Source organism: Piliocolobus tephrosceles, chromosome 2, assembly GCF_002776525.5.
Source record: "Piliocolobus tephrosceles isolate RC106 chromosome 2, ASM277652v3, whole genome shotgun sequence".
NCBI lineage: Eukaryota > Metazoa > Chordata > Mammalia > Primates > Cercopithecidae > Piliocolobus > Piliocolobus tephrosceles.
Window position 1 is genome coordinate 146,354,359 of NC_045435.1, and position 27,926 is coordinate 146,382,284.

The following is a 27,926-nucleotide window of genomic DNA, read 5'->3' on the forward strand; positions in this document are numbered from 1 at the left end:
TACCAGATTCATCTCACTGGGGAGTGCCGGACAATCAGTGCTGGTCAGCTGGTGCAGCCCGACCAGCAAGAGCTGAAGCAGGGCAAGGCATCCCCTCACCTGGGAAGTGCAAGGGGAAAGGGAATCCCTTTTCCTAGCCAAGGGAAACTGAGACACACAACACCTGGAAAATAGGGTAACTCCCACCCTAATACTGTGCTTTACCAAGGGTCTTAGCAAACAGCACACCAGATTATATCCCACACCTGGCCTGGAGGGTCCCACGCCCACGGAGCCTCCCTCATTGCTAGCACAGCAGTCTGAGATCTAACTGCAAGGCAGCAGCGAGGATGGGGGAGGGGCGCCCGCCATTGCTGAAGCTTAAGTGGGTAAACAAAGCCACTGGGAAGCTCGAATTGGGTGAAGCCCACTGCAACTCAAGGAGGCTGGCCTGCGTCTGTAGACTCCTCCTCTGGGCACAGGGTATAGCTAAACAAAAAGCAGCAGAAACCTCGGCAGAGGTCAATGCCCCTGTCTGATAGCTTTGAAGAGAGCAATGGATCTCCCAGCACGGATGCTGAGATCTGAGAATGGACAGACTGCCTGCTCAAGTGGGTCCCTGACCCCTGAGTAGCCTAACTAGCAGACATCCCCCATTAGGTGCAAACCGACACCTCACACCTCACATGGCAGGGTACACCCCTGAGACGAAGCTTCCAGAGCAAGAATCAGACAGCAACACTTGTTGTTCAGCAATATTCTATCTTCTGCAGCCTCTGCTGCTGATACCCAGGCAAACAGGGTCTGCAGTGGACCTCAAACAAATTCCAACAAACCTACAGCTGAGGGTCCTGAATGTTAGGAGGAAAACTAACAAACAGAAAAGACACCCACACCAAAACCCCATCAGTACTTCACTATCATCAAAGACCAAAGGCAAATAAAACCACGAAGATGGGGAAAAAGCAGGGCAGAAAAGCTGGAAATTCAAAAAATCAGAGCACATCTACCCCTCCAAAGGAACACAGCTCATCACCAGCAATGGAACAAAGCTGGACGGAGAATGACTTTGAGGAGTTGAGAGAAGAAGGCTTCAGTCCATCAAACTTCTCAGAGCTAAAGGAGGAACTACGTAACCAGCGCAAAAACTAAAAACCTTGAAAAAAGAATAAATGAATGGATAACTAGAATAATCAATGCAGAGAAGACCTTAAAAGAATTGATAGAGATGAAAACCATAACACGAGAACTACGTGACAAATGCACAAGCTTCAGTAACTGACTCAATCAACTAGAAGAAAGAGTATCAGTGATTGAAGATCAAATGAATGAAATGAAGCGAGAAGAAAAGTGTGGAGAAAAAAGAGTAAAAAGAAATGAACAAAGCCTCCAAGAAGTATGTGATTACGTGAAAAGACCAAATTTACGTCTGATTGGTGTGCCTGAAAGTGATGGGGAAAATGGAACCAAGTTGGAAAACACTCTGCAGGATATCATCGAGGAGAACTTCCCCAACCTAGTAAGGCAGGCCAACATTCAAATTCAGGAAATACAGAGAACACCATAAAGATACTCCTCGAGAAGATCAACTCCAAGACACATAATTGTCAGATTCACCAAAGTTGAAATGAAGGAAAAACTGTTAAGAGCAGGCAGAGAGAAAGGTTGGGTTACACACAAAGGGAAGCCCATCAGACTAACAGCAGATCTCTCGGCAGATACTCTCCAAGCCAGAAGAGAGTGGGGGCCAATATTCAACATTCTTAAATAATTTTCAACCCAGAATTTCATATCCAGCCAAACTAAGTTTCATAAGTGAAGGAGAAATAAAATCCTTTACACACAAGCAAATGCTTAAAGATTCTGTCACTACCAGGCCTGCCCTACAAGAGATCCTGAAGGAAGCACTAAACATGGAAAGGAACAACAGGTACCAGCCATCGCAAAAACATGTCAAAATGTAAAGTCCATCGATGCTAGGAAGAAACTGCATCAACTAGCGAGCAAAAAAACCAGCTAATATCATTATGACAGGATCAAGTTCACACATAAAAAGATTAACCTTAAATATAAATGGACTAAATGGTCCAATTAAAAGACACAGACTGGCAAACTGGATAAAGAGTCAAGACCCATCAGTTTGCTGTATTCAGGAGACCCATCTCACATGCACACACACACAGGCTCAAAATAAAGGGATGGAGGAAGATCTACCAAGCAAATGGAAAACAAAAAAAAGCAGGGACTGCAATCCTAGTCTCTGATAAAACAGACTTTAAACCATCAAAGATCAAAAGAGACAAAGAAGGCCATTACATAAAGGTAAAGGGATCAATTCATCAGGAAGAGCTAACTATCCTAAATATATATGTACCCAATACAGGAGCACCCAGATTCATAAAGCAAGTCCTTAGAGACTTACAAAGAGACTTAGACTCCCATACAATAATAATGGGAGACTTTAACACCCCACTATCAACATTAGACAGATCAACTAGACAGAAAGTTAACAAGGATATCCAGGAATTGAACGCATCTCTGCACCAAGTAGACCTAATAGACATCTACAGAACTCTCCACCCCAAATCAACAGAATATACATTCTTCTCAGCACCACATTGCACTTATTCCAAAATTGACCACATAGTTGGAAATAAAGCACCCCTCAGCAAATGTAAAAGAACAGAAATTATAACTGTCTCTCTGACCACAGTGCAATTACACTAGAACTCAGGACTAAAAAACTCAATCAAAACCACTCAACTACATGGAAACTGAACAACCTGCTCCTGAATGACTACTGGGTACATAACGAAATGAAGGCAGAAATAAAGATATTCTTTGAAACCAATGAAAACAAAGATACAACATACCAGAATCTCTGGGACACATTTAAAGCAGTGTGTAGAGGGAAATTTATAGCACTAAATGCCCACAAGAGAAAGCAGGAAAGATCTAAAATTGACACCCTAACATCACAATTAAAAGAACTAGAGAAGCAAGAGCAAACACATTCAAAAGCTAGCAGAAGGCAAGAAATGACTAAGATCAGAGCAGAACTGAAGGAGATAGAGACACAAAAAACCCTTCAAAAAGTCAATGAATCCAGGAGCTGGTTTTTTGAAAAGATCAACAAAATTGATAGACCACTAGCAAGACTAATAAAGAAGAAAAGAGAGAAGAATCAAATAGATGCAATAAAAAATGATAAAGGGCATATCACCACCGACCCCACAGAAATACAAAGTACCATCAGAGAATACTATAAACACCTCTACACAAATAAACTAGAAAACCTAGAAGAAAGGGATAATTTCCTGGACACTTACACTCTCCCAAGACTAAACCAGGAAGAAGTTGAATCCCTGAATAGATCAACAGCAGGCCCTGAAATTGAGGCAATAATTAATAGCCTACCAACTAAAAAAAGTTCAGGACAAGACGTATTCACAGCTGAATTCTACCAGAGGTACAAGGAGGAGTTGGTACCATTCCTTCTGAAACTATTCCAATCAATAGAAAATGAGGAAATCCTCCCTAACTCATTTTACAAGGCCAACATCATCCTGATACCAAAGCCTGACAGAGATACAACAAAAAAAGAGAATTTTAGACCAATATCCCTGATGAACATCGATGCAAAAATCCTCAATAAAATACTGGCAAACCGAATCCAGCAGCACATCAAAAAGCTTATCCACCATGATCGAGTGGGCTTTATCCCTGGGATGCAAGGCTGGTTCAACATATGCAAATCAATAAACATAATCCAGCATATAAACAGAACCAAAGACAAAAACCACATGATTTGCTCAATAGATGCAGAAAAAGCCTTTGACAAAATTCAACAGCCCTTCATACTAAAAACTCTCAATAAATTCGGTATTGATATCCAGAACCTACAAAAAACTCAAACAAATTTACAAGGAAAAAACAACCCCATAAAAAGTGGGCAAAGGATATGAACACACTTCTCAAAGGAAGACATTTATGCAGCCAACAGACACATGAAAAAATGCTCATCATCACTAGCCATCAGAGAAATGCAAATCAAAACCACAATGACATACCATCTCATACCAGTTAGAATGGTGATCACTAAAAAGTCAGGGAACAACAGGTGCTGGAGAGAATGTGGAGAAATAGGAACACTTTTACACTGTTGGTGGGACTGTAAACTAGTTCAACCATTGTGGAAAACAGTGTAGAGATTCCTCAAGGATCTAGAACCAGAAATACCATTTGATCCAGTCATCCCATTACTGGATATATACCCAAAGGATTATAAATGCTGCTGCTATAAAGACACATGCACATGTATATTTATTGCGGTACTATTCACAATAGCAAAGACTTGGAACCAACCCAAATGTCCATCAATAACAGACTGGATTAAGAAAATGTGGCACATAAACACCATGGAATACTATGCAGCCTTAAAAAGGATGAGTTCATGTCCTTTGTAGGGACATGGATGCAGCTGGAAACCAACATTCTCAGCAAACTATTGCAAGAACAGAAAACGAAATACCTTATATTCTCACTCATAGGTGGGAATTGAGCAATGAGATCACCTGGACACAGGAAGGGGAGCATCACACACTGGGTCCTATTGTGGGGAGGGGGGAGGGGGGAGGGATAGCATTAGGAGATATACCTAAGGTAAATGACAAGTTAATGAGTGCAGCACACCAACATGGCAAATGTGTACATATGTAACAAACCTGCAGGTTGTGCACATGTACCCTAGAACTTAAAGTATAATAAAAAATTTTTTTTAAAAACTATCACAAAAGTGGCCGGGCGTGGTGGCTCATGCCTGTAATCCCAGCACTTTGGGAGGCCGAGGTGGGCAGATCATGAGGTCAGGATATTGAGACCATCTTGGCTAACACAGTGAAATCCCATCTCTACTAAAAATACAAAAAAGTAGCCGGGCTTGGTGGCGGTGCCTGTAGTCCCAGCTACTCAGGAGGCTGAGGCTGGAGAATGGCATGAACCCGGGAGGCGGAGCTTGCAGTGAGCCAAGACCAGGCCACTGCACTCCAGCCTGGGCAACAGAGTGAGACTCCTCTCAAAAAAAAAAAAAAAAAAATCACAAAAGTAAAGGTGCATTATCTTGGGCCATGTTCTGAGAAAGAATATCTGCCTTCAGAGAAGGAGGGGGAGGGGGAGAAGGAAGGGGAGGGGAAGAAGGGGGACAGGGAGGAGGAGCCGGGGAGGGGGAAGGAGAAGAAGAAAGAAGACAAACTTTCTCTAATTTTTTATAGCTGGGGAGGGGGAGGGGCAAGGGAAGGAGGAGGAGGGAGGAGAGGGGGAGGAGGGGGAGGACTGGGGAGGAGATGGGGGGAAGGGGAGGGGAAGGAGGAGGATGAGGAGGAGGAGGGAGAAGAAGGAAGAAGAAAAACTTTCTCTAATTTTTTATGGCTGGTAAAAGATGTCCTTAGGAAAAATAAATTAAGGAGACCGTTGCAAAGCTTGATGAAACAGGCTTTAGAAACAGCTCTCTAGAATGAGAAGCTCTCTGCCAATGCAAAAGAAAAAAACTATTAGGCCACTATTTTGTTAGTACTAATGTCTGAATATATTGTTCTAAAATATGTTGTAATGTACTGAAATTGTATTTAACTAATTTATTAACTAAGTTCTTTAGATGGTGAAGGAATGAGTTTTTGAGTGGGGATTGTATGTTTGTATATTTTGAGATGATCCACAGCTAAATAAAACTGTATTCAAACCCAAATTGTATTCAAAAAAAAAAAAAAATCTGCAAAGGATACACTTCAAATGTATGTACTTTTTGTGTGTAAGTTATTTGTCCATTTAAAAATTTAAAGAAAAAGGAGAAAAATGGAATTTCTCAAATGGAAAAATTTTTGTGGCAGTGAGATTTTAAGGAATTTTTAGTGTTTTTTAACGTATGAATATGGGTAATATAAAAACATTTTACTAATTCAAAGTCAATGTAATAAATACACCAGGATCTCCACTCAGTGTCACTTCATACTGGAGAGTCACAAATGTTCATATTTGAATATGATGAATATTACAAAGCTTGATTATGGTGCCTGAGAGACTCACAGGGGTATGGTGGGAGCTTTGTGTTAGCAAGTCTGCCACTTACTAGTTATGTGATATTGGACAAAGGGCCATAAAAGCTCCTCAGTAACTTAAGGATAAAAATTCTATGACCATCAAACACACAGAAAGTGCCTGTAAGTGTAACCTTTAAAGTTATTGTCACTGGACATTATTATATACAAATACCAGCTGAAAAAGACAACCTTTTTATTTCTGGACTTCTACACTTCCTGGCATTTGAGTTATTATTCTTTGATTTAAAAACTGTGAAATTGTGAAAGCCACAGTAATAATAGGAACACAGAGAGAAGAGGTCTCTTAGAGCAGGAACTGTAAACTCAGGGTTAAGCTTCATCCTCCCTGAAAATACAACAGGAGTCCTAGAGAAGGAAACCTTGAGCTGCGGCTGCTGTACTTGAAGCATGTCCCCTGTATGTTCATTTACAAATCAATTTGGCAGAATCCCCAGAGGGGAGGTGAGGGAAAAACCTAGGCCTTAGAAATGCAAAGGTTCTTCAGCCTGAAATGAAGAAAAACACATTCATTTGGCTTTAAATAAGGCCATGGGCTGAGTTTGAAATTCAATTTTAGCCTAGAGTTTGGGTAAGCGTATCAATAGCTGGTGTATCATTCTTCACTTTTGTTTGTTTGGGTAGTTGATTAATAGGTTTAGAAATCTCTAGCTTTCAAAATATCACAATTTGGAAACTGAATAAATATATCCTACAATACCATGCAGATTTTACCATTTCTTTTGTGTTTAATTCAGTGCTGCACAGGTTAGGTTAAATATATCTGAAGTTTCTATGTATTACATTCTTCCTTTGGTGTCTACTATTGTATTGAAACCTTTACATTTTACTTATATTTTTAAAATAATTTTCTTTCTCAGATCACTATTTTCTAAAATGTATGCATTGAACAATGATGGTAAATTTAAAAAAAAAAAAGCCTTGGTTATATTAAGTTAGAAATCATGCATTTAAAACATATTTTTCTTATATAACATCTCAGAGATTGTAACATTCTGTTGTGTGCTGTTAAATGTCTAGGCTGTAGTACTTTGATTTTCTACACCTTATCTGACCCAAGAACCCCTTTGTTTCCTGCCTACCACACATATTGGCGTTGCTTGAGACAGATTTTGTAGAAAAATTCTTGACTATAATGTGCATACACAAAATAAGATGTTACTATTTTGACAGATCAGACCCACTGGTTCCTGGAGAGAAAAACAACATACATGACTTTCTTTTTATATAAAATATTTGATTATAATAGTAAATAAAGATAAGCTTAGGCAAAATGATCAAACTAGCTGTGTGTCCCCTGATTTGACAGTAGAGGCTACTTTTATTTATACAGCATGTGGTATCATTTAATTAACTATTTATAACAGACCTGGTTATTATTTACATTTTACCCTTTCATAATTCCTCATTGTAAATGGTTGTATATATATGTGTGAATATGTTTATTTTTATTAAAGATATTAAAACTTATTTTGTTATACTAGATTTCTAAAGGGATAAAAGATAATTACTTTTGATGGTTTATCTATACTTTATGAAATCCATCTTTAAAAGGTAATTCAGTTAAGTTTTTTTTTTAAGTATTCCGGGAAATAAAATTGTCTCTGCAGAAGAATATACCACTTTGCATTTTGAAATCTGATTTTATAGCCACAGTGGTCAGAACATCATTCAATTCAAACAAAATAACTTAATCTAAAGACTATATTACATTTGCATGAAGTGACTAGTACCAAAATACCTCCTCTACAAATTTGGATTAAATGTGGTCACTGCCTTACCAGTGTTACTAAAAAAAAAAACCCCAAACAATACCCTGATCACCAAAATATAAAAATTCAACAGTAGGTATTTTCGGAGAGCATCTTTGATATACATACACAGTTCATTTTTATTTCAAAGTATCATTATAAGGGGACTTCAATATTCCTTAACAGGTTATAGGCATAATTCACCTTATTCCCTGATAGAAACACACACCTTTTATGCACAGAATGTACACAAGAGAACATGGCAAGGCAACTACCTGTAAGTCAATGACCCCTTTCTGCTTTTAATTTTTCTGTCAGCTGGTGGCTGAAGGGAAAATTACCCTTCAGTGTTCTCTGTGGTTGTTTTTATAGATGTGATAGAAGAATGAACCTAGAGAGCAGAAATGAGGGCTATCGAAGCAGCGCATAGTCACACATTTGTGTGGCTCTAGGCTTTCTCAAGCTCTGTGCATTGTTAATTTTGGTTCTGAGGAAATAAGATTGAGGAAGGTTTAGAAGCTCAGCTGGGGTGAGGGACTTGGCAATATATGTAGAGAAGAATCCTGTACTATGTCCTGTGGCCCTTCATAGTGCTATTCTACAGCAGGCCCAACCTAAGAGATACTGCAATTTTAAATTAAGTTTTAATATTTAGATTAAGACACTTAACTGATTTTAGGAATGATCTTAGGTTGCATATTCAGACTTAAGAAGATCAAAGAATGTACTGAAAATAATGAAATGTTCATCAATGGCAAATGGATAAATACATGTAATGCATCCTAACAAAGGAATACTACTGAGCAATAAAAAGGAACAAGCTACTAATACATGTAACAACATGGATGAATCTAAGCACCACTGTATTAAACGATAGTTTCCAAACACAAACGACCACATACTATATGATACCATCTATATGAAATGGCAAAATACAGAGACAGAAATGGAAAAATACATAGACAGAAAGCAGGCCAGTAGTTTCAGGATCTGGGAGTAGGAGGCAGAGAATGACCACATAGGGGTAAGAGGGAACTTGTCCAGATAGTGGAAAAGGTCTGATAATTATCCTCACTCTATGCGCTTGTCACATTTGTACACTTAATACTGGTGACTTTTATTGTATGTAAATTATACAATACCTAAATGAAATCAGATAAAAAGAAAATATTATAGAATTCACTAGTAAAGGAGAGAGGTGATCCTATAATTTGCTTTTTTGAGACAGAGTCTCACTCTGTCACCCAGGCTGAAATGGAGTGGCATGATCTCAGCTCACTGCAATCTGGATTCAAGTGATTCTCCTGCCTCAGCCTCCCAAACAGCTGGGATTACAGGCACCTGCCACCATGCCGGGCTAATTCTCTTGTATTTTTTAGTAGAGACAAAGTTTTACCATGTTGGCCAGGCTGGTCTCGAACTCCTGACCTCAAGTGATCTGCCTGCCTTGGCCTCCCAAAGTGCTGGGATTACAGGCATGAGCTACCGTGACCGGCCTATAATTTGTGAATACCTAAAAGTGACCAGAAAAACGAGGGTAGACTGAGCTTCATCCAGATTCGGGCAACAGTTAATGTCAGATAATAAATTTAAAGGGAAGGTGGAAAAGAAAAATGATTACACCCATGAGTCCTTCTCCTTTATCATTGTAACCATGTAATATGTAAATCAGTTAGTCCAGTGATTAGCCTATGGAAAGCATTATAATAAATGCTAACTGCTACTATTTTTATTGTTGTTCCTATTGTTGTTATTCAGAACCGCATGTTAAGAGTACCTAGACAACATAAAAGGAGTTGTGAATACAAAGGAGTCAGAAACTTTCTCCTTCCTTCCAGTGGAGAGAGCCCGTGAATTGACTGATTCCAGTAATTGAGAAACACAAAAGGAGATGAAATTGATAAATGACTTGTTTAGGGGAAGTAATGAACTATAATGTGTCACAGAAGGTGAATATTAGAGAGTCATTTCTGACACATTCTGAGCACTTTTGAGTGTATCAAATTTCTGATCTATCTCAATCTATTATGAAGACTCTTGTAAGTACTTTGTATCTCATCATGGGAAAAATGGGAAATGTGCCAACAACGAGTATAGAGTTTGAGGCTGTTAATAACCTCGATCTTCACATGTGCTACAACACAGAACATATAATAGCCAGCATCTACTTAATGTGCCCAGACTGACTATCCTAAGTAAATTCATGAATTAGCACATTTAAGCTTCATCGCAACTTTAATAAATAGACAAGGATAGTGAAAGAAGTTACATGAAAGAATTAAGATCAAGGGCTGAGTGTGGTGGTTCAAGCCTGTACTCCCAACTACTTGGGAGGCTGAAGTGGGAGGACTGCTTGAACCCAAGAGTTTGAGGCCACAGTGAGCTATGATCTCGCCACCGCACTCCAGCCAGAACAACCATAGGACAAAGCCCTGGTGAAGGGACATTAAACTTTATCAGAGCTGGATTGCTGACATTATGTTTTTGTTGTTGCTTGTCCTGTCCTGGAAACAGAATGGAGGGAGATAACTGATATCTGGCCCCAAATCTCTGGCACCCCCCAGTAAGTCCACAGGTTAACATTCTATACTAGGTGCTCAACAAGTGATTGCTGAATGACTTAATGTCTCCATGTTTCAATTATTGGAAAGCAGGATTTGCATATTATATTCTTAGAGTCTGAAAGATACCAAACATAGCACAAGGTTGATGTTGGATAATGGTGTATATTTTCATGGCTTCCCAGCTAACCAGTCTATTTTGAAGTCCATTTTTGGGCAATGGTATAGACATACTTCTGTCTTAGATTGCTGGCATTAGCAATAACTTGAATTTTGATAAATCTTTAATTATATTTAAGGGTTATTAAACTGAGACAACTGTTGCTTTTAAATGACAAAAACAGTCAGCAAGCAGACTCTAATGGGTACATTTATCATTTCCTTATCATACTGAGCTTTAGGCTTAACGTTATCTATTTTCCAAGAAAGTAAAAATGTTGTTTCTTAGAATAAAAAGATTCTTTATAATGTGAGCAGTAGATTGAAGCTGTACAGATTGGTTTTTTAATGAAATAGGCAAAATTCCAATGGAACTGACAAGCTTTATTTCTATTTGTTGTATTTCTTTTTTCTCATTACAGATGGACCCGATTCAGAAAGCTGTAATAAACCATACATTCGGGGTTCCTCTTCCCCATCGAAGAAAGCAAATCATATCATGCAACATTTGCCAGTTGAGATTTAATTCTGATGTAAGTTTATCATTTAGTATTCACGAAAAAACAAAAAAAACCACACACACATTTTGCTGTTCTAATCTTGCAGGAGAAAAGATTTCTTAGACATTTTCTCCAGTAACTGAGCATGTCAAAAATATGTCAAAAACTCAAAGATAACATTTTAACTCATTATGTGCTTTAATTTTGGAATTTATTGTGTTTGGTTGTTTACTACAGAAAATTCACACATAAACAAGCTTATACACTTACAGTTTATTTTTTTTATTTTTATTTTTATTTTTATTTTTTTAGTCTTTTGGGAATGCTACATGTAGGTAAACACTTTGGCTTTGGGAACAGTAAAACTTTGGACCAATGGAACTTTTAATAGGTTACACTCTGAAATAAGATAGGTACCAAATCATATTTTAAGATCAAGATTTTGAGTTTATAAACTCTTTTTGCCTGGAATGGAGGCCTCAGATTCCATATTACTGCTATGTCCTCAATTATATTTGTGCTAGAGCACTCAAGTTGTCCTAGGAGTATTGGTATTTTAACAGGGGGTCCTACAGTCCTAGAACAACTCAAGCCTCAAAAGACTCTTCAGTGGAGAACACGTAGGAGGGAAACATTTGTGGACCTGACTGGTGCTTCACAAGTTATGCAGGGAGTTATTCACCTTTTCTACCATTTCTAAGGACCAGGGTGGACTCTGGATCCATCACAGTGATACTAATTGTGATCTGTGGTCAATGGGGGAAAAAAAAAAAATGTATGTCTTCTCTTCCCCGCTAAACCTGCTTTGATATGGAGTTAATCCTGAGAGTTGCAGAAGAGAAAGGCAACGTTGGTTTAGAAGGAATAGGAATTCGACAGCATTCACACTCTAGGCAAACAGAAGTCTCCATCCTATCGAGGTACCATTTTCTTGTCCTAAGTTGATACACTGTGTGAAGATGACCAAATAGATCTGAATTCTGGAGAAGGTTAAGCCTTCCAGTATTTAACCTCCCCAGTCAAGTAGATCTCTTAGATGCTCTGGTGATGAAGCCAGAATGCAAGATAATCGAGTATAGGAAATAGATGAGGCATAAACAAAATAGTTTATTCTTCTTTGAGGAGAACATTTCATTTTGCTTTTGTCTTAAGAACTCATACTTACTAATGCAATAATCAGGTAATTTTATAATATCCATTAACTTAAAAAAGAGAAGAGTGGATTGCCTGCATAACACTTTAGTCCATTTGGCCAGCTAAAGCAAAATACCATAAACTGAGTAGATTATAAACAACAGAAATTTATTTCTCACAGTTCCAGAGGCTGAGAAGTCCAAGATCAAGGTGCTGACAAATTCACTGTCTGGTAAGGGCCTGCTTTCTGGTTCCCAGATGACACATTTTCACTGTATTTTCACATGGTGGAAGGGATGAAGATGCTCCCTTGAAGCTATTTTATAAGGGCACCAATCTCATTCATAAGGGCTCTGCCCTCATGACTTAATCATATCCCAAAAGGTTCCACCTGCTGCTTACTACCATCAGCTTGGGGGTTAGAATCTCAACATATGAATTTTCCAGGTATACAAATAATCAGACCATAGCAGCACTTCAGTGGTATTTGCTGCCAAAAACCAAAAAGAATATACCAAACATACAACATTTTATGTGAAGGGATTTTTGTTTGTTTTTTAATGCTGAGTACACCTTGATTTGAGTTATAGAAATTTCCCAGAGACTTGCTTAATTTATTAACAATAAAATATTCTCAAGTGATGATTGTAACATAGTATCTTCAAGCTGTTGTAAAAAAGAGTCCTGTTAATACATCAATAAGAGTTCTAAACTAAATAGCTTCAACTTTGATCATTTTTAAATACTCAGCAAACAATTATATAGTTTTATAATTATTATTTTAAGTGGCTTTTTAGTTCTTTTCCTAAATTGTATTTATATTTCACTTTGAAACTGATCAGATAGTGACTTAAAAGTCTCCCAGGAGCCATGCTGTCAGCTTCTTATATTTACTGAGACTACTTAAAATATCTCCTCCTGCCTATGATTTCACTGTCAATCTTCTCTTTATTAAGAACACTTCTGTTAAACTAGGAATTAGAAAGAAATTTCAACGTCATTGAACCCAATCTCCTACTAAGTGTAAGAATTTCATCTCTTACATCCAGGCAAGGTCTTTTGCTTGATTATTCCCAGTGATGAGTCGCTTACCATTTCTAGACAGTGGTTCTATTTTTGGAGTGTTTCTAATTCTGTAGATTGATGTCAAATTCATGATTGGACAGTTTAGAAATATTGTCAGATATGCTTTAGAAAACACATATACATTTTTATATATAATTGTTAACAATAATGTAAATTGATATGACAACACATGGAATATGAACGTACTTTTCAAAAATGTAATCTTATTTCCTTGGTGAGAGAGTAGCAATTTATTTTGTTACTGAAGTTTCAAAGTAGAATGGGCATCAATATGTATTTATTAGGGACAACTGATTTCTCATGCTAACAACTTTGCTTTCAGGTCTGTCTGGCATGTTGTAAAAGGAACACGGCCAAGGTATTTGGAGATATGAACTAATCACTTTGGGTCATAATTAAACAGTTGCAAGCTTGACCATTTACCAGATGATTACTGTATTAGTCTTCTATTGCTGCTAATATAAATTACCACAAACTCAGTGGCCTGAAACAACACAAATATGCAGGCATATCTCAGCTCCCTTTGTGACTCTGCATCACATTTTGGTTTTTCAATATTTCAAACTTTTCTATTTTTACTATATCTGTTATGGTGATCTGAGACCTTTGATGTTACTATTGTGATTGTTTGGGGACACCGTGAATTCCACCCACATAAGATGGTATATTAATAAATGCTATGTGTGTTCTGATTGCTCCACCATCTGGACATTCTCCAATCTCCCACCCTCTCTTTGGACCTTCCTATTTCCTGAAACATAACATTGAAATTAGGCCAATTTAAAACCCTACAATGGCCAGTTGCTGGCAAGACGGACGAATAGAAACAACTCCAGTCTGCAGCTCCCAGTGAGATCAATGCATAAGGCAGGTGATTTCTGCATTTCCAACTGAGGTACCCAGTTCATCTCATTGGAACTGGTTGAACAGTGGCTGCAGCCCATGGAGGGCGAGCAGAAGCAGGGTGGGGTGTCGCCTCACTAGGAAGCGCAAGGGGTTGGGGAGCTCCCTCTCCTAGCCAAGGGAAGCCGTGAGGGACTGTGCCATGAGGAATTGTGCACTCTGGCCCAGATACTGTGCTTTTCCCATGGTCTTTGCAACCCGCAGACCAGGATATTCCCTACAGTACCTATGCCACCAGGGCCCTAGGTTTCCAGCCCAAAACTGGGCAGCCATTTGGGCAGACACCAGACTAGCTACAGGAGTTTGAGTTTTTTTGTTGTTTTTTTTTTTTTCATATCCCAGTGGCTCCTGGAATGCCAGCGGGACAGAATCATTCACTCCCCTGGAAAGGGGGCTGAAGCCAGGGAGCCAAGTGGTCTGGCTCAGGGGTCCCACCCCCACAGAGCCCAGCAAGCTAAAATCCACTGGCTTGAAATTCGGGCTACCAGCACAGCAGTCTGAGGTCGACCTGGAATGCTCCAGGTTGGTGGTGGGACAGGTGTCCACCACTGCTGAAGCTTGAGTAGGCGGTATACCCTCACAGTGTAAACAAAGCTGCCAGGAAGACCAAACTGGACAGAGCCCACTGAAGCTCAGCAAGGCCTCTGTGGCCAGACTGCCTCTCTGGATTCCTCCTCACTGGGCAGGGCATCTCCGAAAAAAAGGGCAGCAGCCCCAGTTAGGGGTTTATAGATAAAACCCCCAACTCCCTGGGACAGAGCACCTGGGGGAAGGGGTGGCTGGGGGCGCAGCTTCAGCAGATGTAAACGTTTCCCTGCCTGACGACTCTGAAGAGAGCAGCAGATCTCCCAGCACAGCGTTTGAACTCTGCTAAGGGTCAGACTGCCTCCTCAAGTGGGTCCCTGAACCCGGTGTCTCCTGATTGGGAGACACCTCCCAGTAGGGACCGACAGACACCTCATACAGAAGAGCTCTGGCTGGCATCTGGCGGGTGCCCCTCTGGGATGAAGCTTCCAGAGGAAGGAACAGGCAGCAATCTTTGCTGTTCTGCAGCCTCTGCTGGTGATACCCAGGAAAACAGGGTCTGGAGTGGACTTCCAGCAAACTCCAGCAGACCTGCAGCAGAGGGGCCTGTTAGAAGAAAAACTAACGGAAAGGAGTATCATCAACATCAACAAAAAGGACATCCACTCAGAGACCCCATATGAAGGTCACCTACATCAAAAACCAACGGTAGATGAATCCATGAAGATAGGGAGAAACCACAGCAAAAAGGCTGAAAATTCCAAAAACCAGAACCTCTTCTCCTCCAAAGGATCACAACTCCTTCCCAGCAAGAAAACAAAACAGGACGGAGAATGAGTTTGATGAATTGACAGAAGTAGGCTTCAGAAGGTGGGTAATAACAAACTCCTCTGAGCCAAAGAAACATGTTCTAACCCAATGCAAGGAAGCTAAGAACCTTGAAAAAAGGTTAGATGAATTGCTAACTAGAATAACCAGTTTAGAGAACATAAATGACCTGATGGAACTGAAAAACACAGCACGAGAACTTTGTGAAGCATACACAAGTATCAATAGCCGAATCGATTAAGTGAAAGAAAGGATATCAGAGATTGAAGATCAACTTAATGAAATAAAGCGTGAAGACAAGATTAGAGAAAAAAAGAATGAAAAGAAATAAAGCCTCCAAGAAATATGGGAATATGTGAAAAGACCAAATCTACATTTGATTGGTGTACCTCAAAGTGACAGGGGGAATGGAACCAAGTTGGAAAACTTCAGGATATTATCCAGGAGAACTTCCACAACCTAGCAAGACAGGCCAACATTCAAATTCAGGAAACAGAACACCATAAAGATACTCCTTGAGAAGAGCAACCCCAAAACACATAATCATCAGATTCACCAAGGTTGAAATGAAGGAAAAAATGTTAAAGGCAGTCAGAGAGGAAGGTCGGGTTACCCACAAAGGGAAGTCCCATAGACTAACCATGGATCTCTCTGCAGAAACTCTACAAGTTAGGACAGTGGGGGCCAATATTCAACATTCTTAAAGAAAAGAATGTTCAACCCAGAATTTCCTATCCAGGCAAACTAAGTTTCATAAGTGAAGGAGAAATAAAATCCTTTACAGACAAGTAAATGCTGAAAGCTTTTGTCACCACCAGGCCTGCCTTACAAGAACTCCTGAAGGAAACACTAAATATGGAAAGGTAAAACTGGTACCAGCCACTGTAGGAACATACCAAATTGTAAACACCATTGACACTATGAAGAAACTGCATCAACTAACAGATGAAATAACCAACTAGCATCATAATGACAGGCTCAAATTCACACATAACAATATTAACCTTAAATGTAAAAGGGCTAGATGCCCAAATTAAAAGACACAGACTGGCAAATTGGATAAAGAGTCAAGACCCATCAGTGTGCTGTTTTCAGGAGACTCATGTGCAAAAACACACACAGGTTCAAAGTAAAGGGATGGAGGAATATTTACCAAGCAAATGAAAAGCAAAAAAAAAAAAAAAAAAAAAAGAAGCAGGGGTTGCAATCCTAGTCTCTGACAAAACAGACTTTAAACCAACAAAGATCAAAAACAGCAAAGAAGGACATTACATAATGGCAAAGGGATCAATGCAATGAGAAGGGCTACCTATCCTAAATATATATGCACCCAATACAGGAGCACCCAGATTCATAAACCAAGTTCTTAGAGACCTACAAAGAGACTTAGATTCCCACACAATAATAGTAGAAGACTTTAACACTCCACTGTCAATATTAGACAGATCAACGAGACAGAAAATTAACAAAGATATTCAGAACTCAGCTCTGGGCCAAGCGGGCCTAATAGACATCTACAGAACTCTCCACCCCAAATCAATAGAATATACATTCTTCTCAGCACCTCATCACTCTTATTCTAAAATTGACAACATAATTCTAAGTAAAACACCCCTCAGCAAATGCAAAAAAAGGAAATCATAATAGTCTCTCAGATCACAGTGCAATCGAACTAGAACTCAGGATTAAGAAACTGAGTCAAAACTTCACAACTACCTGGAAACTGATCAACCTGCTCCTGAATGACTACTGGGTGAATAATGAAATAAAGGCAGAAATAAATAAGTTCTTTGAAACCAATGAGAACAAAGACACAATGTACCAGAATCTCTGGGACACATTTATAGCAGTGTGTAGAGGGAAATTTATAGCCCTAGATGCCCACAAGAGAAAGCAAGAAAGATCTAAAATTGAGCACCCTAACATCACAGTTAAAAGAACTAGAGAAGCAAGAGCAAATTTAAAAGCCAGCAGAAGCCAAGAAATAACTAAGATCAGAGCAGAACTGAAGGAGATAGAGACGTGAAAAACCCTTCAAAAAACTCAATGAATCCAGGAGCTGGTTTTTTGAAAAGATCAACAAAATAGATAGACCACTAGCAAGACTGATAAAGAAGAAAAGAGAGGAATCAAATAGACGCAATAAAAAATGATAAAGAGGTATCGCCACTGATCCCACAGAAATACAAACTACCATCAGAGAATACTATAAACACCTCTATGCAAATAAACTAGAAAATCTAGAAGAAATGGATAAATTCCTGGACCCATACACCCTCCCAAGTCTAAACCAGGAAGAAGGCAAATCTCAATAACAAGTTCTGAAATTGAGGCAGTAATTAACAGCCTACCAACCAAAAAAATTCCAGGGCCAGATGGATTCACAGCCTAATTCTAGCAGAGGTACAAAGAGGAGCTCCTTCTGCAACTATTCCAAACAGAAAAAGAAGGACTCCTCCCTAACTCATTTTATGAGGCCAGCATCATCCTGATACCAAAACCTGGCAGACACACAACAAAAAATAAAATTTCAGGCCTATATCCCTGATGAATATCAATGTGAAATTCCTCAATAAAATACTGGCAAACTGAATCCAGCAGCACATCAAAAAGCTTATCCACCATGATCAAGTCGACTTCATCCCTGTGATGCAAGGCTGGTTCAACATACGCAAATCAATATACGTAATCCATCACATAAACACAACCAATGACAAAAACCACATGATTATCTCAATAGATGGAGAAAAGGCCTTCAACAAAATTCAAAAACCCTTCATGCTGAAAACTTTCAATAAATTAGATATTGATGGAACGTAGCTCGAAATAATAAGAGCTATTTGTGACAAACCCACAGACAATATCATACTGAATGGGCAAAAACTGGAAGCATTCCCTTTGAAAACTGGCACAAGAGAAGAATGCCCTCTCGCACCACTGCTATTCAACATAGTATTAGAAGTTGTGGCCAGGGCAATCGGGCAAGAGAAAGAAATAAAGGGTATTCAACTAGGAAAAGAAGAAGTCAAATTGTCTGTTTGCAGATGACATAATTGTACATTTAGAAAACCCAATCATCTCAGCTCAAAATCTCTTTACGCGGATAAAAACTTCAGCAAAGTCTCAGGAGACAAAATCAGTGTGCCAAAATTACAAGGATTCCTATACACCAATAATAGACAAACAACCAAATCCTGAGTGAACTCCCATTCACAACCATCTGATCTTTGACAAACCTGAGAAAAATAAGCAATAGGGACAGGATTCCCTATTTAATAAATGGTGTTGGGAAAACTGACTAGCCATATGTAGAAAACAAACTGGACCCCTTCCTTACACCTTATACAAAAATTAACTGACAATGGATTAAAGACTTAAATGTAAGACCTAAAACCATAAAAACCCAGAAGAAAACCTAGGCAATACCATTCATGACATAGGCAAGGGCAAAGATTTAATGAATAAAACACCAAAAGCAATGGCCACAAAAGCCAACATTGACAAATGGGATCTAATTAAACTAAAGAGCTTCTGCACAGCAAAAGAAACTATCATCGGAGTGAACAGGCAATCTACAGAATGGAAGAAAATTTGTGCAATCTATCCATCTGACAAAGGGCTAATATCCAGAATCTGCAAGAACTTAAACAAATTAAAAAAAACAAAAACAAAAACAAACAAAAAAAAAACACACACACCAAAAAGTGGACAAAGGATATGAACTTCTTAAAAGAAAACATTTATGCAGCCAAAAAACATACAAAAAAAAGCTCATCACCACTGGTCATTAGAGAAATGCAAATCAAAAACACAATGAGGTATCATCTCAAACCAGTTAGAATGGCAATCATTACAAAGTCAGGAAATGACAGATGCTGGAGAGGATGTGAAGAAATAGGAACGCCTTTACACTGTTGGTGGGAGTATAAATTAGTTCAACCATTGTAGAATATAGTGTGTTGATTCCTCAAGGATCTAGAACCAGAAATACCATATGACCCAGCAATCCCATTACTGAGTATATACCCAAAGGATTATAAATCATTCTACTATAAAGACACATGCACATGTATGTTTATTGTAGCACTATTCACAATAACAAAGACTTGGAATCAACCCAAACGCCCATCAATGATACACTGGATAAAGAAAATGCACATATATACCATGGAATACTATGCAGCCATAAAAAAGGATGAGTTCATGTCCTTTGCAGGGACATGGATGAAGTTGGAAACCATCATTCTCAGTAAAATAACACAAGAACAGAAAACCAAACACCACATGTTCTCACTCATAAGTGGGAGTTGAACAATGAGAACACATGGACACAGGGAAGGGAACATCACACACCAGGGCCTGTTGGAGGATCAGGGGGCTAGGGGAGGGATAGCATTAGGATAAATACCTAACGTAGATGATAGTTGATGGGTGCAGCAAACCACCATAGCACGTGTATACCTATGTAACAAACCTGCATTTTGCACATGTACCCCAGAACTTAAAGTATATATATTAAAAAAAAAAAAAGGCCTGTATGTATTCAAGTGAAAGAAAGAGTCACACATCTTTTCATTACATCAAAAGCCAGAAATGATTAAGTTTACTGAGGAATGCATGTCAAAAGAAGAATTAGGCTAAAAGCTAGGTCTCTTGTGCCAAATGGTTAGCTAAGTTGTGACTGTAAAATAAAAGTTCTTGGAGGTAATTAGATGTGCTACTCTAGTAAACACATGAATGATATGAAGGCAAAAGAGCCTTGTTCGATATGGAGAAAGTGCTAGTGGTTTGGATAGAAAATCAAACCAGCCATACCATTTCCTTAAATCAGAGCCTAATCCAGAGGAAGGCCCTAACTCTTCAAATCTATGAAGGCTAACAGAGGTGAGAAAAAATGTCTGAAGCTGGGAGTGATTGGTTCATGAGGTTCAAAGAAAGAAGTCCTCTGCACAACATAAACGTGCACGGTGAAGCTGCAAGTGCTGATGTACGAGCTGCAGCAAGTGATCCAGAAGACCTAGTTAAGGCCATTGATAAAGGTGGCTACACTACACAACAGATTTTAAGCATAAACCAAAGAGCATTCTGTTGGAAGATGACGCTATCTAGGACTTTCCTAGCTAGAGAGAGAAGTCAATGCCTGGCTTTAAAGCATCAAAGGACAGGCTTAGTCTCTTGTTAGGAGCTAATGAAGTTAATGTCTAAATTGAAGCCAGTGCTGACTATTACAAAACCCCTAGGGCCCCTAAGAATTTCACTAAATCAACTCTGCCTGTGCGCTACAAATGCAACAACAAAGACTGGATGACAGTTCATCTGTTTACATGGTGGTTTACTGAATATTTTAAGCCCACTCTTGAGATTTATTGCTCAGAAAAAAAGATTTCTTTCAAAATATTACCGTTCATTGACAATGTACCTCATCACCTAAGAGCTCTGATAGAGATGTTCAAGAAGATTAATGTTGTTTTTATGCCTGCTAACACTACATTCACTGTGCAGCCCATGGATAAAGAAGTAATTTTGATTCCCCACTCTTATTATTTAAGAAATATATTTTTAAGGCTATAGCTGCCATAGATAGTTATTCCTCTGAAGGATGTTGCCCAAATCAATTGAAAACCTTCTGGAAAAAAAACACCATTCTAGATGCCATTAAGAACATTTGTAATTCATGGGAGGAAGTCAAAATATCCACATTAACAGGAATTTATAAGAAGTTTATTCCAACCTTCATGGATGACTTTGAGGGTTTCAAAACTCCAGTGAAAGAAATAACCGTAGATATTGTGGAAACAGCAAGAGAAGTATAATTAAAAGTAGAGTCTGAAGATGTTATTGAATTGATGCAATCTCATAACCTCCTCCTTTCATGGATGGAGATGCTTCTTTTGAATGAGCTAAGGAAGTCGTTTCTTGAGATGGAACCTACTGCTGATGAAGATGCCGTGAACATTGTTGAAATGACAACAAAGAATTTAGAATATTATATAAACCTGATTGACAGAGCAGTGTCAGGCTTTGGGAGGACTAATTTTGAAAGAAGTACTAGTGTGGATAAAATGCTATCAAACAGCGTTTTATGTTACAGAGAAATATTTTGTGAAAAGAGTTCTAGATGCAACAAAGTTCATTGTTGTCTTATTTTAAGAAATTGCCACAGCTACCTCAACCTGAAACCACCACTATGATCAGCCAATAGCTATTACACTGAGGCAAGACCTCCCACCAGCAAAAACATTATGTCTTGCTGAAGGTTCATGTTGTTAGCATTTTTCAGCAATAGCATATTTTAAAATTAAAGTATGTACATTGTATTTTTAGACAATGTTATTGCACAGTTAAAACGGTATGGTATAAACAACTTTTATATGCATTGCAAAATGAGAAAATTCACATGACTCACATTGTGATATTTGCTTTACTGGGGTCATCTGGAACTGAACTGCAGTATTTCTGAGATATATCTATTATTTTACAGTTCTGAAGGTGAGAAGTCTGAAATGGGTCTCACTAGGATAAAGTCAGGGTGTCTGCAAGGTTATGTTCTTTCTGCAGGTTCCAGGGGAGTATCCAGTTTCTGGCCTTTTTCAGCTTCTAGAGGCTGCTTGCATTCCTTGGCTTGTGACCCCATTTCATCTTCAAAAACAGCAAGGGCCAGCTCAGTTTCTCTCACCTGTAATCATTGTCTCACTCTTCTGCCTCCCTCTTCCACAATCACAGACCCTTGTGATCACAAAGGGTCCACCTGGGTAATTCAGGATAATTTCCTTATTTTACAGTCAGCTGATTAACAACTTGATTTTCATCAGCTAACCTAATCCCCCTTTGTCATGTAATGTAACATATTCATATTTTCCTGTGATTACGATTTAAACAGCACTGGGAAGCCATTATTCTGTCTACCACAGATACTACATTTTATTTGAATGTTTGACTTAGGTTTGAACTGAACTGCATGACCATATTAGATAATAACTCATTGCAGTGTCTTTGGTCTATATAAGCTAGACACATATGAATTAACTGCCCTTACACTTTCTATTGTTTTGAGCTTTGAATATCAGTCACGATTCAGTGCAAATTTTAAACACTGTAGTTTTATTTTTCAATAGGAAGATTTGATGTTGAGTTTATAAATGACATACCAACCTTTAAATTATGTTTTGCAAACCAAACTTAACCATTGCAGAATTGAAATACAAGAGTACAAACTCTCTTGGAAATTTAAGAAATGTCTTTGTATGATTATATGTCAATAAAAGAAACTCATGTACTGGAAATGTTAAATTTGTTTACTTATTGACCAGCCATGTCCATAAGTACCAATTTTACAAAATATTTAGACACTGAATGCCAAGATTGATTGGATTTACCAATTGATCCATATATAAGAAAATTATCTCTATTTAAAGAATAACCAAAATCAAAATATACATACATGTTAGATCATTTTAAACTCAAGAAAAGGCTTTCTAAGCCCAATGCAACAGCCCTTTTGTTCTTTCCAGGTAAATCTGGAATTTACCTCTCTATTTCCATTTTTAAACCTGGAATCTTTCTAGAAAAATAACATTGTAATTCAGTTGTATGCTTGGTTGAATCCTCTATCACATAGGAAAGTAGTTTTGCCTTATGAACCTTTTTACATTTCAAATCTTCCCCTTCCAATGAAAATAACAGCTTGTAGTTCTTTTCATCTTTGTATCATGAAAATTCAATTTCCTTTCCCTCTAAACTTTTATTTTTTTAACGCTTCCTATCAAAAACTCTGTCATTTGGTATTTTGCCATATCTGTTTCCTTTATGGTTCTTATTTTTGGCCCTGCAGATAACTTTTAATATGTCATAAATTATATTGCTTGCATTTTTAATCAGATTACCTTTTCATGGTGGTTTTTTCCTGACAAATCTCTTGACATTCATATGAAACATACATGGGGTTATGCCGAAACCTTCCAATTAAAGACTGAAGGGTTGTAATTTGTCCAATTATTTTATCAGCATCTTAAAACAAGCATAAATTACCATGTGACCTAGGCAAATTAGTAATGTGCCTTTGAAAGACTACAGCAGGGCCAACAAGATGTAAGCTTATTAAGTGAAGTAGAGAATGGATACTCAATGATTCTCTATAGAATGGGAAATAAGATCTCAAATCCCAAACTAAGGATATACAAGACTGTAGTATCTAAGTGTTATTACAGTTAACTTCTTAACAATAGAATTTCACAATACTTTAGAGGTAGAAGACACATACTCCTAATTTCACATGCAAAAGCTGAGATGTAGAGAGTATAGATTTGTACAAGGCCACGTGGTCATTAGCTGGCTAAGGACAATGTTCATGTCTCTGCTGTCTGTGCCTCATCTGGTCAAGGGAGGGCAGCAAGTCCATTCTGAAGTTTCAGTGGTTGTTGCAACAATGTCATGTAGGGAGATCTATGTGTTTCCTGCTTAGTCAGGCTGTCCTAAAGAGAAGACTGAAAGTTTCTTTCCTTATGGAACTAACTGGAAGGAGTTACAGCTACTATGGAAAGCCATTCAGTAGCTAGATCTCACTCATAAGAACTCATGAGTCCTCTTAAATGGTATTACTCATATTCAGACACATGCAACAATTCAAGCATAAACACATCAAAAGTGTAAACAGAAATTCGTATTATTGAACTATAATACAGTAACAGTATATCCTTAATGATTCAGGACTGTCAAGCATTCATTATGTTGGGGAACTGTTTGATAAATCAGAAGGGAAGGAACCTCATGAGAGCATAACATTGCTTGGAGGCCTGATAGCGTTTCAAAAGGGAATCCTTGGGATCATTACCAATATACTGATATGTTTTCTAATGGCATTATAAAATAGAGATCAGCTGAGCGTGGTGGCTCACGCCTGTAAGCCCAGCACTTTGGGAGGCTGAGGCGGGTGGATCAGGAGGTCAGGAATTCGAGACCAACCTGACCAACAGGGTGAAACTCCGTCTCTATTAAAAATCCAAAAATTAGCTGGGCATGGTGGCACGCACCTGTAATCCTAGCTACTAAGGAGGCTGAGGCAGGAGAATCACTTGAACCTGGGAGGGGGAGGTTGCAGTGAGCCAAGATTACACCACTGCACTCCAGCCTAGGCAACAGAGCGAGACTCTCTGGGGAAAAAAAAAAAAAAGATTATGTTTCTGCATTTTAGAACATAAAAATGTAGTAAAACTAAGCTGTACGTCTGAATTTAATTCATATCTCTTAGTCTTAACATCCATTACCAGTGGGTCAATATAATGATGTTGTTGACAGGAGTATTTTTTCCTACCCAGTGACCAAATTAGGCTTCCAGTGACCAAATAAGATTATGAAACTTTCTTAAAATCATGTCTTAATATATCTTAATACTTATCAGTATTATTCACAGGATTGATGTTTAAAGGACATGCTATTTAGCTGGGTGAAAAACAAAAACTAATAACGGTTGTATTGGGGTCAACTAGTCTTTTACTTCTTTATTTTCCAAATTTCCTTTATAAATAAGCATGCTTGAATTTTGTAAAGGAAAAGAGAATTATTGCATCTATTATGTTTTTAAGCTGCATATTTTTTCTCAAATTATACATTTTGATGGTCCCTGGTGGTCTGGTGGGTAGGATTCAGCTCTCTCAAATTATAAATTCCATTTTGAGGGCCTCAGTTGCAATTTTCTAAAGATGTCCTAAAAACATGCCCATGAGAATACCTAGATATTATCGTTCTCACATTCAGACTGAGGATGTTATTGCATATCCTAAAAGAAAGGTTAATAAAAATCTATGCATGTGGGATGTACATTTATTCAAAAACCTGACAGCCACTTCCAGCAAAGCAGAATGAAACTTTGGGAAAATCACTGCATCACGAATTAGACAACCTGATGTCTAGTGCTGCCTTTTCTTAGTTGGTCGTGTTTCTTCGGACTCTTCGTTGAGCTTACAGATTCTACAATCACCTAATTTGAAACGACCTGCCATACCTCATAGTGATGTAAGACTTCATATGACACACTGAAACTGAATTATATACTCTGCAATGAATGAAACTGAAAGATCATTTTTATTTTATAGAAAAAATTATGCAGTTATGTTTTACCTTTGAAGGTTAAATTCTTAAGAAATATCAAAGTTGGAAAATATTGCTATTTTTAAAAAAATATGTAAAAGGATCTACTCTCATTAATGTGTTTGTATTTATTGTGTATTTCTGTTAAGATATGAGGCATTCACTCTTGGTGAATCTTCACCTTTTAAAAAATGCAGCGACAAATTGTCCCTGTCAAAACTGCGTCTATTAAAAGCTATCAACCTCTTTAAGTATGTTGTTGCCACTGCATCCCAAAGGATCTTCTGAGGGACACACTTACCAATTCAATTTTCAGGCAGCTTGGAAACATCTCTTTCATAAGAGAGTGTCCTGTATTAGTCTCTAAGACTCGCAGAGTCATTTGGAGCTTTGGCCTGAGCACCATGGCCTTCCCACTGGGTCCTTTTTCTTCTTCAAAAGCTGTCCTTTGACAGGGCCATTCGGCTTATGTGAAAGAAGAGACACATCTGAGAACCTGATGAGTTTTAGTTGGACTGTCAGGTCACCCCTGTGTGAAGAGCTGGCTCTGGAGAGTGTGGTGATGGCCTACAGGTTGTCACTGTGTTTGAAACAAGTGACTGGGAGCTCTTTTTTGAAGGGCTTATACTCTGAGTTGACATTTGGGACACATTTTATCTCACAACCTCACTAGTTCCTACCTCTTGAGTGGAACCCCCAGCTCTGTCAGGAATTCTCAGATAACAAAACCTGAACAGAAGGACAGAGCAAAAAATATTGGGTTTAGCTGCTAGGGATTTCAAGAGAAAATGAGCCAGCCACGAGCACAGGAATCTACTTAAGCAGTGTGCTTCTTTGGCAGGCTTTTAAAAATAAAACCCCAACTATTAGGTCATTTCAGGACTCTCTGAATCAGGCTTTGATCCTCCAGAGTTTCATTTGGGGATGAAATGAGGAAGAGACTAAGAAAGGAGAAATCTTTATTAAAAGTTTGTGTTTATCTGGGTTTCTCTACAAAGTAATAATATTCAATTTTTCTATCAACTTTTCTTAGACATGGAAAATTTGACCTGGAATATCTAAAAAGGGAAAGTTGACTTTAGATATGACCAGTAGATACATTCATAACCTCCAGTAAACAAGGGGATATTTGCGTTTCTATAGAGTGTTGTGAACCACTCATAGAATTGTTTTGTAGTCCATATAAAATCATACAAACCATAGAGATGTCTCTCTATCTGTACATTGTATAGGTGGAGAAACCAAAGACCAAAATATTTAGTTGACTTTTTCATGGGCAATAGGCTATTGAAACACTAGGTGGACAAGAAACAGGGCTAAGTTCCCTAGCATAATGCTTTTATTTATGATATCAGGGGACATGCCCTAGGAGAAATTTAGTTTGAGACTTGCCTTGGTATCAGCTGAGTTTTCAACTAAGACCACCAGCCACTTAAGTTCTGCACACAATACAGAAGTTATTCAAGGGTGGGTATCAGTAGCATGCTCAGGGATTGCTGGGATATGGAAACATATTTAAAAATTGAGAGCCACTTAAAGGACTTTACTAATACCACAAGTATTGAAGGGAACAGGACAGAATCTGTGTTGAGAGTCCATTTCATTAAATGCAAAGAGTTTCAGAAGAGGATTAAGCACGGGTGAAACTGGAAGGACAGAATATGAGGAGAATAAAATGCAGTAGTGAAGCAAAAGATATATTTCCAATTAAACAAACTAAAAGTTTTCCACGGGTTCCCAGAAAATGAGGCAAGAAGCCATTAATGCTAGGAAGGCTCTAAAAATCGTGGATATCAATGTTGCATGAATAAATGAAAGAAGCACTCAAAACCAGAAACATTTTTCCTTATTGCTGTGACAAGGAAATTAAGGTAGAAACAGTATAGGTGTGGTGGCGTTGCAGGACATTTCCCTAGTTCAGCTAAAGACTGGGTTCTTATCCATATCATGGCCACGAAACTTGGGCTCCCAGATGGCTTAAAGGATGAGTAAAGCAGGGTTTTATGGGGTGAAAAGAGAAATGGGGATACTCTGCAAGGCCAGAGTCCCCTGTTACCGCGCTTCCTGCTGCCCTTCCAATCCCAGGTTTCACACAGGAAGAGGAGGGGCTAGGCTCCTCCCCACTACAAACTTCCTGAGGTTACACCTCAGTGGACAGGCTGGTTGGCATTTCTCCAGGGACTCCCTCCTACCTGGCTGTCTCATTCGCCCGTTTAAAGAAGTACATGCGGCCGGGTGCGGTGGCTCACACCTGTAATCCCAGCACTTTGGGAGGCCGAGGGGGGCGGATCACCTGAGGTC

The 27,926-nt window shown here is 38.6% G+C and overlaps 1 protein-coding gene across 2 annotated transcripts in view; it reads left to right on the plus strand.

The window, feature by feature from the left end:
* ZNF385D (zinc finger protein 385D) overlaps window positions 1-27,926 on the plus strand; it is a 342,412-nt gene that overhangs the window by 189,780 nt on the left and 124,706 nt on the right. For both annotated transcript variants that reach the window (XM_023207238.2, XM_031935070.1), the window contains one exon: window positions 10,986-11,096. In XM_023207238.2, the coding sequence (XP_023063006.1) occupies window positions 10,986-11,096 (111 nt within the window). The remainder of the gene's footprint in view (window positions 1-10,985; window positions 11,097-27,926) is intronic.